This window comes from Anopheles ziemanni, chromosome 2 (assembly GCF_943734765.1).
Source record: "Anopheles ziemanni chromosome 2, idAnoZiCoDA_A2_x.2, whole genome shotgun sequence".
NCBI lineage: Eukaryota > Metazoa > Arthropoda > Insecta > Diptera > Culicidae > Anopheles > Anopheles ziemanni.
Genome location: NC_080705.1, coordinates 9,574,810 through 9,591,326, shown reverse-complemented (window position 1 = coordinate 9,591,326; position 16,517 = coordinate 9,574,810). Strand labels below are relative to the sequence as shown.

At 39.0% G+C, this 16,517-nt stretch overlaps 1 protein-coding gene across 1 annotated transcript; it reads right to left on the bottom strand.

Annotated features, from left to right (window-relative positions):
- Positions 1 to 2,510: 2,510 nt before the first annotated feature.
- Positions 2,511 to 3,722, bottom strand: LOC131294915 (ficolin-3-like). The gene is made up of 3 exons (XM_058322973.1): positions 3,621 to 3,722; positions 3,478 to 3,555; positions 2,511 to 3,389 (listed from the first exon to the last, which is right to left on the bottom strand). Exons 1-3 carry the CDS (start codon positions 3,720 to 3,722, stop codon positions 2,511 to 2,513), a joined length of 1,059 nt encoding a protein of 352 aa, XP_058178956.1.
- Between the last annotated feature and the right edge of the window lie 12,795 nt (positions 3,723 to 16,517).

The window sequence follows — 16,517 nt, the reverse complement described above, 5'->3', positions numbered from 1 at the left end:
CAACAATGGCACTTGGAGTTCTTGTTGATTCTCCGATGTTGATCAATTAAATTTGTCTGTTTGCAAATTCCCATTGCCAGAAAAACCCACATCCAGTCTAGGAACAACATCTCTGTAAATGGAATCGAAGAAGATGTTTGATTTGATTCAATTGTGAAACGATCCTTCAGGGAATCGAGGCGTAAGCAAATCCAACAATCAATTTAACTTTGCTCGACTGAGCATGTAACGATATTAGTTTTCGTGGAAATTTTAGCACCCTCGGAAAATGTTTCATTCGACATTCTTGATTGGTGGGGAATTCACGAACAACTAGCCAGCTAACGTTCAATGCACACTTATTATCTATTGGGGATTTGGTGGTGTTGGACCGTGTTCATAGAGTGTTGTTGCGAATATTTGAATTAACGCATCAAATACGCATTGTCATAAGAGATATCAAGCAAAACCGGTGTATCTTGAAGCCCATTGTCCTGATTGATTGGAATGCTTTTCATGAATACGATTTATCATCCGGCAAAATTCTTAGCGATTTGTGGTCTTCCTTCAATTTCACTTTATTGTATACTTGTACATCCCTTCACTACAAAGATCTAATGTAATGAATAATAGGTATCATATTTAAGTTATAAAAATATACAGCAAAGATAATCCTACAAAAGTAAGTTGATGAAAAACAAAATATTGATATTCAAGAATGCGCTTTCATTCAACCGTTTTGCTCATTGAAGCATGCTCCATAAAATCTGTACTATACATAATAGCTTACTGCTAAATTATATATTCATTATTTTTACAATATAATATATTTATGCTTTTGTTGGGCTTTGGACTCCAATAATTATTTACAAGGTTTAAAAATAAAATATACACAACGTGTCACAATCAGCTAGATCAAATAACATCCATCATGAAATCAAATTACCAATTAAGACAAACCGCGTAACCGTTGTTTAATACCTTCGTTGCTAAAACATGTTTTACGAACTCACATGGTGCCATGTGCGCTTTCGCTTAATTGTTCATTTTAAAATATGCGAGTGACAGCCAATAGATAACAACATTCATCACAAAAGGATTGTTTTCAATGCATCGACCGAATAATGCATCCCATTTGGGAGTTCGATATAAGAAAAAATGTCAAAAATCGGTCAAATGCCACCCAAATCTTGTCGAGCTAAATTCATGCGTTCAAAGTCTTAGTATGGCTTGCTGTGGACCGTCCTACAACAAGGACATACATGTCTTCGGGCAGAAGGAGCTCACACATGTTGATCTTGTACGCTGTCAGCCGATTTGTTGTCGCTTCTCCTTTGCCTCCGTCAGCCTGGGGTCAAACAGCTTTGAGAAACAGCTTGCCCAAAGCGAAACCGACCTTAAACCAGGGATGCGTTTGATTATCGAAAGAAACGAACCGGATAATTTATCTATTTTGTACCGTCAATTGTCAGTGAAATCATTAATCTTGCAGCCCATTGGAAATACCGTCTCCGTTCTATCGGTCTTTGCTGCTTGGTACCAGGTGTGTATGTATGCCACTAGGACATGGCAAAGCCCAATATGTTGAAACCGTGGTGTTAAGGTCTTAAAAAATCGCTCTGTATATACTTTGGACAATCATGTGTTCAAATATATGAACAGAAATATTTTATCTGTATCAGGAAAAGGTCAAGTTTGAATATAAATGTGGTTTCATATTTTATACATACCATCTTGAATCATTCTATCGTACTTACCAATGCTATGTCATCCATGTTGGTATTTTAAACAGTAAACCAAAAGTTTCATCATCTCCACGAAGGACACCGAAGTCTTCTTTCTTTCTTGACATGTGTACGGTTTGAAATCCTACGTTGACAGTGCCATGTCTAATATGTAAAGGCAAAATAGGTAATGAAACCATTCCCAAGACTTATTACCATTAAAATATATCAATGTTAAGGTTTATAGAGAAGCAGTTTTACCTAAACTATAGCTTAGAAACGATCCTCGGAAATGGGAAACCGTGTTAGAAAATTCAATTATTCTAATACAATTTACGCGGGGGCTCCGCGACAACCGAGCGGTAGCACCGGTTGGAAAATCGGCCCACGAGCGCCGGGGCTTACCACCTCGACGGCGTGGGTTCGAATCCCAACCGAGACCGGACCCTCCCCTATACGAGAGGGAGTGACTATCCACGTACTCAAAAGGAAAAAAGGCTAGTAAGCCCTTAACGGGCAGGCATGACCAACTCGAGGTCGTTACGCCAAGAAGAAAATTTTATTTGGTTGAATCTATTTCTTCACCCTTATTTCTTTCTTTTTTGTTTTTTTTTCTCTTGCAATGCAAACGATCATTTTATTATAAAACAATCGGTTTTTATTCAAAAACAATTGCTGTGCATAGCAATGCTTGTATAACATTTTCTGCTTATTACTTTAATTTGATAGAAAAGAAGAGAGAGAGGGAACAAAGATGCTGCAGGTGATGAACATCTTCACTGGTGAGGTAATCGCTTTATGTTTCCGTTAATTAATAATACCGCGAATCATCATTCGCGAGTAAGACAAACCACGAACGTCGGTTTTGAAATGGTACCACATCATCGCACTATAATCATTTGTTGTGTTCCGATAACGCCCGTTCAAATTGGAATTGTAGCACTCGTTGTACCACCAGGCTCCGTGCCTAAGCTCAGCACAATTACCCTCCTTCCACCTGTCATTATCTCGATCGAATGTGCTAAACTTTTGATTCTTGTGGATCTCCATCGAATCACCTGATGTCCCTGAGTATGTTCCTAACTTCTTCAACGCATACAACTCTGATTCGTCCCCTATCTCAAACTCATCATACTTAGCGTATCCGTAGTTTCCATGAAAATCTTTTATTTCCACCAGCAGTTCATGCGGTCGGTTTTTGGTAAGTTGATGCACGTATTCTAGCCCAAGCCAGAATTCACCATTAATATTCCCGAATCCATTTCGGTACTCCGTCCAGCTCCGATAAAAATCGACTGAGCCTTCATACCTATGCTGGATTACAATCCAGCCGCCCTCGAGCTTATTTTGTTCGCAAAAGACGTTGAATGGTTTGCTATCCTCCCCTATTTTGAACATGTAAGTATCCGATATACTGAGAGCTTGCCGACATGAACTCACTGGATGCATAAAGTTAAGCAACTTAGTGGTGAATTTTCCTTGGATACTAATATTTCGTACCAAATCTGTCAACATGTCGAGAGTTTTTTTGTTCTCTCCAAGTTGCTTCAGTTCAGTTTGGGTCTTTTCCTGGATTGTTTTTGTTTCAGTCGACAGTTGTAGCTGCATATTGTCCATCCTGGAAATCAACTGATTCTTCACTTCTTCTAAGTTGGTCCGTGTATTCTCTTCACTTGTCTTAACAATCTGCAAAAGAAGCAAACATCAACTTAAAAAAGTCGGTCATCGCATTTTACTGGACCGGATCTCCAACACCTATTGCATGCTTCCTTACGTTTTCCAAATAGTCGATCTTTTCGTTGATTTTATTTTCGTGTTTTTCAAGCTTCTCTTGTAGACGCAGCTCCGTTTCCTACAAAGAGTTGATATTTTTCTCCATTATCATCGTTTTTTTAACTTAAATTGCTGGGGATTTACCTTCAGCGAACTTTTCATAGTTTGCTCCACCGCTTGCAGTTTATCTTGCAAATAATCGAGCTTTGTCATTAAAAGCTCCATCTCGAAACCTCCTATTGCCATTGTCAGCCGGGCTGATAAAATTACACCAAAACACAGCACCAACATATAAGTACTATTATGCATGACTTTCAACTTGCTGTAATTCAAAGCACTCAAACGCACAATCAGAACGAAAGATGAAACACGACTGAGGATCGTGCGAATTCGTTTGGCTCGGAAAGGCAACAAAGAACAGGGAACAAATTCTGATAATGTGTTCTGAGCAATAACGCGCACACAATCATCAGCAACACTGAGCCAATTAATCGCTAACATATTTTTGCAAAAACTTGTTCTTATTGGGTGACCCATAGCTTTATGGTAAACGACAGCTCATGCCACAAACTGAGTCGAGAGCGTGAACTGATAATGTTATCTCGGACGGTAATTCCATGCTTCGCTTTCTGATTCGTCAAACGCTCACGACTCGTTGGAGTTCCATAACTGCCAAGCGATAGCGCCGGTTAGAAAATCGGCCCACGAGCGCCGGGGCTCACCACCTCGACGGCGTGGGTTCGAATCCTAACCGAGACCGGACCCTCCCCTGTACGAGACGAATGACTACCCACGTACAACAGGGAAACAAGTCTCGTAAGCCCTTAACGGGCAGGCATGACCAAGAGGTCGTTACGACGACGAAGAAGAAGAAGAAGAAGAAGAAGAAGAAGAAGAAGAAGAAGAAGAAAAAGAAGTAGAAGAAGCATACAATTTGATTCAACACTTTTCATTAGAATTGTACAAAATATGTGTGAGTTGTGAAATCTTTCTCCTTCTTACGCAGAACGAAACAATAAAACACATATTCTTCCTCGATGCGAACGTCCGAGCCAGCTGGTCGTATGGAGCATCGTATCGAACACATCATGAAATCCACCCTGGACCGAGTGGTCGCCCTGATGTATGTTGGTCCATTTGGAATAAATGCATCGCACCCGATGGATTCTGCTGCATTGCACTCGAGGATGGTTCTTCAGAAAATTGCTATCATTTGCGGATCCATTAGGTATTACGGGAGGGAATCGGGGAATAAAAAGGAATTTGGGGTTTTGTGTCCTCGCTTCTGGAAGATTACCGGTTCATCTTTTGGACCTCGGTTTTACCGAAGGATTGCCGGCTCTGTACCGAACTGTGATGCATCTGGGGTGGTAGGTTTTTGGTGTCAGTTTCAACAATGCGTCGAGGCAACTGCTGTGTAAAGGATTCTTTTTCGTCCTTTTCTTTTCATTGTTTGTTTCCGATTCTCAGTCGTCGTTTTGAGTTCCCTATAGTTGCGTTACGACCATGTGGTGGCGATCACTTACAATTCCAAACCTGTCCTCTTCCTTAATTCTATTGAAACATTGTATTCTTCATCTAAGCGTAAACTTTTCTACATTTCAAACATATTGACAAGTTAAAGATTTCGTGGTGGAAATATAAATCCTTCGTAGTTTTTCTTCAGTTGATTGGATTTTTGTGTACTTTGATATCTTTTTCTGTGATTCTTTTCAAACTGATGGAATTTACATCATACTGAAACTTGATTACTGGTCTAAAGCAACTTCGAGCTACAATCAGGCACTCTGATGTTCGATGTCCACGTGGCACTCCTTCTCGGATTCTCATAGGAATAACTTTCGCTTTCAAGTTGAACTAAATAAAGGCAACCCATAGACGGTTTATTACGGGACATCGTTGTGCACTCGACACGTATTGGAAAATTCAATCAATGTTTCATTGTGACCGTGTTAGTATCTGAAGCATAGATACTTTTTAAAAGATTGACGTTAATTTGCTTACAAACTTTTTCAGCAAGTTTTACATCTATTTTAGCTTGCCTTAAACGGGGAAGAGAGGAAAACAGACAGAAGGAAACGTTTTCATCAAAGATTTACTTGCGCAAGTCTTCCATCAAACATTTTGACAGATCTTCGCTCCACCGGAAAGCTTTTCCGAAAGCTTCGATGAGCTTCGCATTTTCTCCACTTTCTTTGCATTGCTCGGGAAAGTTTTCCTTCGGGTGCCTAATTTGCAGAACGTTTTGTTCTTGGTCTCGTATAAAGCAAGGAAACGGAGAATTTTGTTTCGGTTCCGAACGTAGTTCATAGGAGGTCGTGGCTTGAATCGGACATTTGGCGACCTCGGAACTTCAGTTTGTCCTGACGTTCCGATGCATGCGGATGCATGTTAGATCAACTTCCAGTCATTTTGGTCTTTATTATCGTTTTCTTGTTGAGTGAGTACCTCCGCGAAATTTTACAACGGTAAGAAGTACGTTATCTTTTGGTAAGGCGTGACCTGAAATCACGTGTTTAATTTGGCCGACCTAGAGATTTTGGGCAACAACGTTTTCGCCAGAATTAACAGATTTCCCAAGTGGCCGATTGAAAATGGAAATATATGAATATTCTTTTACTACTCTAGTAGAATGCGAGATTAAATCAGCCTCACCCGGTCGTATCAATCTCACATGGAAGCATTTTTTCAAACTTCACTTAAAATGAATTAACATACGAAATATAAGAAAGGATCAGATTGAAATATAAGAAAGGATCAGGAAATCTCGATTTTGTCCTCCTCTGGCTTTGGCTGAAATAAAACAGCACATATGTTGTTGTGTGAAACTTTTTTCGAATAAGCGATTCGTATGTTAGTGAGAAAGTGTGAAAACAAAACTTTGTGTTCACTTGATGTTTGCAATAACCACTCTTATTTCTTGATCATGATACAAGTGAAACATGTGCATAGCAGGTGTTTGAGTTCATTAAACACTTCTTAAAACAAAAATTAAAAGCTGTTCAATTCCAGTCTGCCCAATTCATGAGCTATAAAAAAACTAATACTCTGTTTGAATGTTTTTGATCTTCAAATCGTTCATAATATTGGTTGGAATTATATAACAAAAAGTAATAAACTTCGCTTCAGAACACGTGCAAGACTATAACGAACTTAATTAAGCGGTGTAAAACACTTTACTCCAAACCACAAAAATACCATGGAACCAGGAAAGGACAGGATTACCGGACGGTGATGCATAAACATTAATTAATATTATATTATAAACTGTCGTAAGGCGAACCAAAACATGAACATCATTTGCGGAGTGTACCATATGGAGACTCCCCGTAGTAAGGGTTGAGAGGTATAAAATCGCTTGCCTTTGTTTTGACAGTATCTCTTGTTACATTGCAGCGAGCCGAATTTTATCCTGTATTCTTTTAAAGGAGGGTGCCCATGGCGCAGCGGTAGCGCGAGGAAACACCACACCACAGGTGTGGGATTGAATCTCGAGTCTGGCACCCTCCGGTATTACGAACGGCTGACCACCGATCTATAATATACCGTCTTTCGGTCACACAAACTCTCTCCGGAGAGAGGCCTTGTCCCACTAGGGGATGTCGTGCCACATATAAATTCTTTTAAAGGTGATCCAGGGTACAGCGAAATCCTTAGCACAAGTTCAATTTTTTCGATTTTGTTTTGCAACAGCTGAGTAACAGCTTTACTGAGTAAACTTCAAAAATAAAGAAAATGAAACTACCGGTTTTATTCATTGCTTACTTAAACCAAGCTTGTTGTCATAGAGAAGTATCATCAAGAGAAATTGAATGGAAAATACTCAGTATATTATGATTTATTGAGATGTGTCAATGTAAGAAAGAACTGTTGAAAAAGAATAAAAGAATTCAAATTTTAATTCAAATAAAACCGTACAATAACAGTAAAATAACAGTATGGACGCGAACGGAAAAAAGCTAACCATTATGACCATTTTACCATCTGGCATAAATCATACTAATTCGAGAAATTAAATTTCGACTACAAACTTACCGTTTACCAGCAGCACGACTAATGATATATTTAAGAAAAGCTTTAGTCCGAGCAGATTTATGTATCCCATCGCGAAGGTGCTTTGTTTCGGTGAATTCGTTTCTATCACTGTGCTGATGTCGACTTCTTACCCTCTTTATTCACACTTACATTCCTCACACTGTCTTCTCTGTCTTCTGTACGATGTACTGCTGATCAGAAAGCTTAATCCCTTTTTTGAACGATTTGTTTGGTAGTCGCACTTTCTACCAAAGAAGGTGTATTTATCTCGTACCGATGAGTCGCTACCACTTCCCGGCTTAAGCCACTTCACGCCGCTACACTTTCCGTTCACTTATTGCTGCACCGAATCGCCAGTTTCATGCCACCGAGCGAGGAGATCCCTGGGCGAACCACTTCACTCCAGTCCTTGCGCGGCATCGGTTGCTTTCAACAATCGGCGCTTTATTGTTTCGCATTGCTCACTTGTTCTCTTGCCGCCGCAGCTGCAGTAGCATAAATGCAAAATGTTCTCCACCATCACATGGCCGCCAGCTCCCCCACGGTCACCACCATCCCAAAGCGATGAAGTTCGTGCAATTTTTCACCGACACTCTGGCCACCACTTCAGCAGACGCACGTTTTATTCATCCGCGTAATGCACCGGGGAAACACAAAAGCACACTTTTCCTCACCGGTTCGATCACATGTGTGGGACGACCAGGTTTCGAGTGGACATTAAGAACTTTGATTGCTACGGAAATTCACTGTCATTGACAAAATGTGTGAAAGCGCACAGCGATCGTTTCTTTTATCATCAACTGATGCAAGAATTTGTTTGATGCAATATAAAATGTAAAGTGTAGCTTTGAGACACCATGTAAGTGACTTTTTCATTTCTCTTGAACGCTGAAAGTTCTTAGTTTTCATAATACTGATAAATTTTGAGAACAAAATGGTTTTGTTCAAAAAGTCAGAAGTCAGAGGTTTTTCCGATTGAACTGCATTTTAATTTGACAAACCAAATGTTTTAATTTGAAATTATTTATGATCCGAATCTACACTAGTATCTATTTGGTTCATTCAAATTATTATTAAGTTGAACGGAAAATTTCTTGAGTAAATTCCTTTTAAAAGATATAATTTTGGTTTTCATAATTTAAATTTAGTTAACCAGCTTAAAAATCTTCTAGGAAAATACCAAGAAAGTACCCAAAAGTATTTCATGGCAAACTTCATGAAGCCATAACCTCTTAGAAAACTTCCTGTAGATGGAATACCATTATAAAAGTATCCTGGAAGAAGTCACCAACTAGGATTAGAAGTAAAATACATATCAATCTTGCCCATCCATTCTCCCACTCCCGCTTTTGCCAAAAGACCTTACGTATTTAACTCAGCTGCATAGTATCGCAGATTTGGCATAAGCTGAAAAATGGAAGCCTTACTTCTTAGAAGATTTGCTCCCCCCTGGGCACTTTACCGATTAGGCGGATGATGACACCCTCCGTTTTGTCAAACAACTTGTTGTCCCCATTGTTTCGCTTCGATGATGGAACGGTGTCGGTGTGAAAAGTCAACAAGTACTGCTGGTACGAAACAGGCAAGATGCGATGAAAGATGGGGAATATGTAAACATCGTGGATCACAAGCAGAGAAGAAAAATCACTTCCTTTGCAAAAAGTTAAAAGCATGAATAATAACGGTATCCATCAGGATGTCGGCAAAGAAACTTTCTCGAGTGAAAGATTAAAAATGGGGAAAAAGATATCAAATCGTATTAGGAAGTAAAGAAAGGGGTCGATAGGAAACAAATTGTTTAAAATGGATTAGAGAAAGATTTTTCGGCTTTGTTTATCAGATTGCTTTGTTTACTTCAGGCATGAAAGAATGTAGGATTTTATTAGATTCAATGAGACATGAGAATCAGTATGAGAAATGTAAAGTAAAAACATTTGCTTTGAGGATTGAATGTTAATAAGATGAACAAACAAAAGCCCACCCATTATAAGTCACTATTATTTTATCATCATTCATTATATTACTTCATAGGGCTTCTAGGATTGTACACTTCTATCGTTCGAAATATTCTTTTTACTAAGATTGACTCAGAAAAATTTGATTGGTTGTCTTTTTTAAAATCTTAATTTGAGTCATCCTGATAAGTGAACAACTTTCAAAACTGTCAGTGACCTTTTTCCAATGAATCCGAAATAAAAGTCAGCAATAGTGTTTTAAATCCATTTTGTAATTAGTTTTAAAATTTGACTATGGCTGTCGTACTAATTCAATTAATCCTTTCACGTTGATTTTGATAGCCTTCAGAAGGAAAAATTACCATTTCTCAAACGTCGTGTATCCCATTTTTGCCCATTTGAAGTGTCCTGCTGATCGAATTTAGACTTCAAACCATTAAACTGACAATCAAACAGACAGCTAACTCAATCAAAGTTCGTTGCGAATAGGTTATGATAATTACTACTCGAAAATTGTGTATACCAACAGTAAATATTCAATCGTGCGATGCTTTCAGCCACGATTGTCAGTTCCACAGACCTTTGCGTTCACAATATGGCTCTTTCCCCATTTCTACTATATCAACCGTCAAAGGTCTTTCACCCGTAACGCCCTTTCTCTGAGGGAAAAGGCTAAACTGCTCAGCGTTCAATGCAACAAGTTCATGGCAACCAAATTCAATTATTATATGTTACTCACCGCTAGTGGCGTCTAGTTTGCAAATAATTGGAGCTTCGTTCGCTCTGGGACCCTTTTTTGTACCCCGAACGAGCATCGAATGTGAAACCAATTGGGAAATTTTGCATAAAACGTCCGACCGGCTTGGCTTTGGAATGAAATTACTCGATTCAGTGTAAGTGCATTGGGCGAGAGAAGTAAAGCAGTAATAATCATTCAGATGCTTCTGAATATTTACAACGAAATCCAGCCCAGTGCCATATCTAGAACCTTTCATGGACTTATGTCGAGTGCAGAAAACTAAACCATTCTAGGCTCGGGACCAAAATGCTGTTAAGAGTTATATGCATCATCATTTTCCAGATCAAATTAGCTCTAAGTGCGTGTGTGCATCTCAAGCTTTAGAAGGATTTCTTCTTGAAAGGTTTGGGCAATAATACTGGGAGCTCCCGTGGAACAAATCGAGGCTGTTGGTTGCTTTGCCTATGGGATACAAGAAATTGAATGCACTCAATTGCCATATGCATTATTTATCTTCCTTCAGTATAAGCGTAGTTATGGTATTTGCTGCAATGTGCTGAGAATATCAATAATGCCTGTAAATTGCTCAGTTGTGTGAAATCAGTTTGCTAGAAACTTATGAAAACATAGAAAGTGTTTACTGGGTTATAAAAATTTTGTAAGTATAATACATTCAATAATATAAACAACTTTCCTGATTGAGAAAATTTAAATATTTTCAACTATACAACTATAGTAATTTATTGTGCAACTTCTTCCATGCTTGTCCAATCTCTGTAACTAATCACTTCACTAATTTAGTGAATAGAAGGAATTAATAAAAAAAAAGTGTCACTCGATGAAAATGTTCACTCCATCACACCATAGGCAAACCCCGTCCATAGAAGTAATTGTTTTCCTCCTAGGGTGAAAAACCGCATCAGACAAACTTTACCATCGTTTGCATGAAACTCCATGATTACTCCTGGTGTCGATACGTATTGCGAATTATGTTCGAAAACTGTTCGTTGGGAACGGGATATAAATTTAGTTCTGCTTCGAAGTGCATAAGCCAACAATCGGCGGGATTCTACACACACTTTCACACATACCTTTACTTTCCAAATTTCCCTTTGTTCCCATTTCACTTCAGGCGAAACCTAAATTCCCACATTCCCAGTTCTGTTGTTAAACTTGGCGTTGCTAACAACTCAAACATCCGCACATTACCAGAAACCGGTGGTTTCAACAAAAGGTAGATGAGTCGTGTCTCATGCGAGAAGGCATGCCGGTGGATTTAAATCGGTACGACTCGAAATTAGAGATGCATCCCTTCTGAGCGAAACGGTAGTTCAGGGGCATTTAATACCTCTGTGCCAAACATTCAAATCGATTTAATTTCATTCATAGCACCATCATACAACAGAGTAGGAACCAGTTTAGGCGCTCTACTTGCTAATTGGTCGACTTGGTTGTCTGTATTTATGTTTCAATTAAACTTGGGAACCAGCTAAACACGTTACGATATGCTTCATTTGCCTAATTGCGTTGAACTGCACCTAAAGATTAGTGATGATTGGTTTACTGTATGTGCATATACCTATGCTGGCATAAGAATGTATTGATTTAATACTAGTTTCTCATTCTTTCGATTTAATAGCTACTTTTTTTTGTACCGTCGAATGGTTCCGTTTCTTTCATTTCACTTGAAGCTTTGGAATGAAGTGCATATGACAAAGTTTACAGTCATTAATTTCCATTCAATAGATCAAAACATAGACACGTTTTGTAAACCGTTAACGCTAGCTTCTATACTTCACCAATGGTTGAATATGATCCCAAACTTTAAACACTTCTATACTGTGTGGAATGAAACAAAAACCGTCCTCCTTAAAATGTCATTACTTGCTAGACATGGCGTTTTTGCAACGGTATCGATTTCTACTGACAGCCAAGAATATTTCCCTCTAATCGAATCATAAAAAGCATTCGACCGTGAGTACATAGTCTTTAAAGCAAGTCGTTCATGGGATAAGTAGGCAAATGGGAAGGAAGGAAACGGTGAAAGCCTCCACTCTTTAATGTTCGGAAGAAGAACCAACGGCGAATGCAAAACGTAGTTAATGGTTTTGTCTGGCAAACGTGGCGAGTGGCGTTGAGCCCGGAAACTGTAACATGACGCCGAGTCGGAGATCCTTCGAGCGTGAAAACGAATAATGTTTTTCAACTTCTTAACAATAGTACACAACTCATTAAGCTTGATGGAAAATCAATGAAACAGTGTTGGGAGCTACTGAGGGTTTTGTTTTGAAACAGATCAAACACAGCTTTTAGTTTATATTTTGCTATATGAACATACTTTTTTATATTTATTATTAAATTTTTCTGTGTTTTATGCATTAAAAGCAAACATTTAACTAACTTCAAATAATCAGGAACCTAATACATTACGAGTTGGATTGCAAAATATTAACCATGTCAGGAAAGACATACCGTACACAGATGTGTAGGGATTGTAAAAATCTTGTATGTTTATAACGATCTCAAATAATGTAAGCAAATTGCCACAGTTTTACACATCTCGCACATTTTAAACATTTTATTGGCCACCATTATGACAGCACTTACCTGGAAGGGACAATTTACCCGTAAGCCTTTTTAAACGAACTGTCTTCTTTCTCACTACTGAGTTTAAAAATGTTTCTTCGGCATAGGAATGGTGCCGTAAGGTGTATTTGTAGCTCCAAATCCTGCATTTTACTCCCTTCTCCATAAATAGCCTCTCTTCTGGTCGTAAACATTCTTACGCCAACCCAGCAAAAATGTTGTGCTGAGAAAACATAGGGTTTAAAATGTGCCACCGCAATACTTTCTGGCTTGGGGCTGTTCCGTCCAGCGCAACAGTCTGGACATTTTATTTGAAGAGTAGAATAATCTTGAAATATATTGCAGTTTACCTTTTCTCTACCTTTTTGCAAAGCGTATTCGGGTAAACGTTTCGTTTAATGTGAAGTTCCATCGAGATAGGCTGAGAAGAGGAGCAGTTGGAAAGTAATGATTTTTACAGTGAGAGTGTCAATATTTTCTTTCAACTTTATGACAAGCAAATCTTGCGCTCTGCAAAGTAATGAAATTAATGAGAGTTATGGATGCTTGTCTTTATTACTATAGTATCGTATCATAATAATAATGAAATGGAGTTAGTTTGGGTGGAGGAATCACTAGCATAATGCTTGCTTTCAATATTATTGATGATCTTTTCATTTGTTTTCAAAAGCCTTTGTTGGAAGGTGACTTCAATTAGGAGAATGAAAATGTTAGATGCGCCTAAACAACATAAACAAATAGTCATAAATCATGGCAAGAAAATGATTTGTCATCTCTTTTCATTCCTTAACAAGATATTACCGCTTAGTCGTGCTAGTAATATACTTTGTTAATGTGAAACGATGAAAGTAAGTATCTTTTCTTCCATTTGAAAATGTCAACCTTGGTCGCAAAACTGAATTCCTGAACAGTAGATGCTTAGTTTTTGAGACTATTGAACAAGGCTTTCCAGACATAAAACCCGTTGCTGGAAATAACAATTTCCAATACGTATCCATGGAGACGCCTGGTTGTTCAATTCTAGATTGGCATGAATGGGGACGCCTGGTACTTCAAGAACTGTTTTTCAAAAATATGTAGATTACATTTATACCATAGATTTACATCTTTAAATCTGCTACCGAATAGATGATTGAATGAAGATTAGATTTTCTTAACCTTTACTAGCAGTAAAGTATGAGAAAGACATATTTAGATACTAATCGGGCCTAAACCAAGAAAATAAATTCTGTAAAGATCATGTGCCGAAACACGCTTAAACACGTACCTAGAAAACCAGCGATAGAGAATAAAAAACTGGAAGCAAATAAAACAGGAGTACATACAAACGGATTGGTTAAGGACACACCAACTTACGACGGGGCAGGAAAATTTATGACCCTCGGCACGTGTTGCAAAGTGTCTCGCATGTGCCTCCATTGCATTGCTGCGCGACCTCAATGTCAAACGCACAGGCAAGGCTCGGCGCCATGACCTTTTGCACACAATAACTGGGGTGTGTGATCTAATAAACTAAATAAACTTGACCGCGAGATTCCTCGTCTGGCCTGAGGAAAGGGTACGAAAACCAACGCCCTTTGGCGCATGTAACGCCCCACTCTTTTGGGGGGTTCATCGGTTATTATTCCTCGACTCCATTATCACGTGACGTGTTGCTTCTTCCTTCCCGTGGTTTCCCTGGGGAAAAGTATCATAAAGTGAAACGGAAAATCGATTGTCGGTGGTTTTGGTGTAATATACGGTAATGTGTATTGAAATGGTACCATTTATGTAATGCTACTCTTGCTGGTGTTGTTGTAGAGACTTCCGTTCTGCAAACTAAAGAACTACCAAAGAACATTACTTTTGCAACGCCATGCTGTTGTGGGGATGTTTTGTGTTAATTCCGGTAAAGTGTTGCTGCTATGTACCCGAGAATTTATATGGCAAAGATTCCTATGCAGACAAAGTAGTGTTATGAAAGTGTCATAGGTTTTTTTTGCATAACCATCTGAAGGTCTCTTTCATTCAGGTTACTGAACCAACATAATCATGTGGAATAGTTTTTCAAACCCTTTTAAGTACAGCACAATATTTCTATATTTATTTGGTGCGGCGGCGCCGAAGGAGCTCCAATATTTCCTTTAATATCTTCATGACGTGGCAGCCGATACGAAATTGTATCTTACATAAAAAGTATAAAAAACTCCCCACCATTGACTGCAACGGATTAGTTTTGTATTTTCATCAAAATAAGGAGAACATGAAGATAACGATGGTTCGATCAGGGCGCTTAAAAGACAAAAGAGAAGAAGACATGCACATCCGAAATGCTTGGTTTAGTTTAGTTTAGTTGCTTAGGTTGGTTTGGTGGACTGAATGAAGTTGCGAGCAGACGCCAAATCTGTAAAATTTCCCACGCAATTTCATATCTTAACAGCTTATAAATGCAATAGTTTCCTCGTGCTAAATAATCTTTCCTTTGGCATACCACCTGGTTGGGAGATTTGAGACCGAATAACGAAGAAGTCAAAAAGTCTGAAGAAAATTTAAATTCACTCACTTTCTTCCTTCAATTAAGGGCTTCTCCAAATAGCCTCATCTAGGCTTTTCCCTCTCCAAACCGTGTTCTTTACAGAGAACCAGAGCAGTTTAAAATCATTACGTGACCACCGCTCGCACTATCTCGTGCCCCCTCCAGCCAAATCCCAACCCGAAGCCGCATTATAACTAAGCCGCTTAGTTTGTCACACGGCACCGGCGGGCCGTGGCGTCTGGCTTCTCTCCGTTGGTTCTCGTAACCATAAGTCATAGTGGCAAAAAGTCAGGTAAATCGGAGCCGGGTCGAGTTGTTCCGGGTTGACGTGGTTGTACGAGTTTGGATGATGCCGAGGTGACAGCATGAAGATAAGGCGTAAATCCTTCCTCGCAAGCCTTCTCCTGTTGCTGCTTCCGACTACGGTTTATCTCTATCTCGGCAGAATCCGATCCGGGCGAAAGGTGAAGTGAAAATCTGCATTTATTTGGTATCTTTCCCTGGGCTACGGGAACATCCGGGAAATGTCATCAGGTGGTGCTTGGCGAGTTTTTTCTTTACCGAAGAAAGTGAAACTGGCATGTAAAAAGCAGATGATGAAATAATTGTGTTGAAACTATAATGAACAAATGGACAATGAATGTCTGGAAAGGTTGGCTCCATCCATTCATCATCTTAAGGTGAAGCTGACCTCCTTTTAACCAGTTTTAAATCATTACACCAAACATCATTAAAATAATAATAGTGATGTGATGATATGGTAAAAAATAAATTAAGTTAAAAAATAATTCATTCATAGCTTTTTAAGAACCTACAACCTAGCATCGTAAAACGTTACTCGAGTCCGATGAACGCATAATGGAGCATCCTATCGGGTAGACAAAGGGAAACAATAGTGAGAGGACCATCGTTAACTGACAACAACACAGACGACCCGTCGTCGCTTTTGTCTGTTTGTGCAGTGGGTAACCTAAATTTAAACGCAAGCCGAGTGAATCAGAGGCATATAAAGGCCTATCGAGATACTTTGTAAAACGGAAAGTATGACATACCGTTCCTGGTGCAATGCCAGGTATCCACTTTGTTGGAAGACCACATAAAAGCCGTAATATACTGCACTCATTTAATTCGCTATACATAGCGATGCATCAACATTGGAACATCAGAAAGTAGAAACTTTAAAGCAAGTGTCTTTTAGCATAAATCAGCAA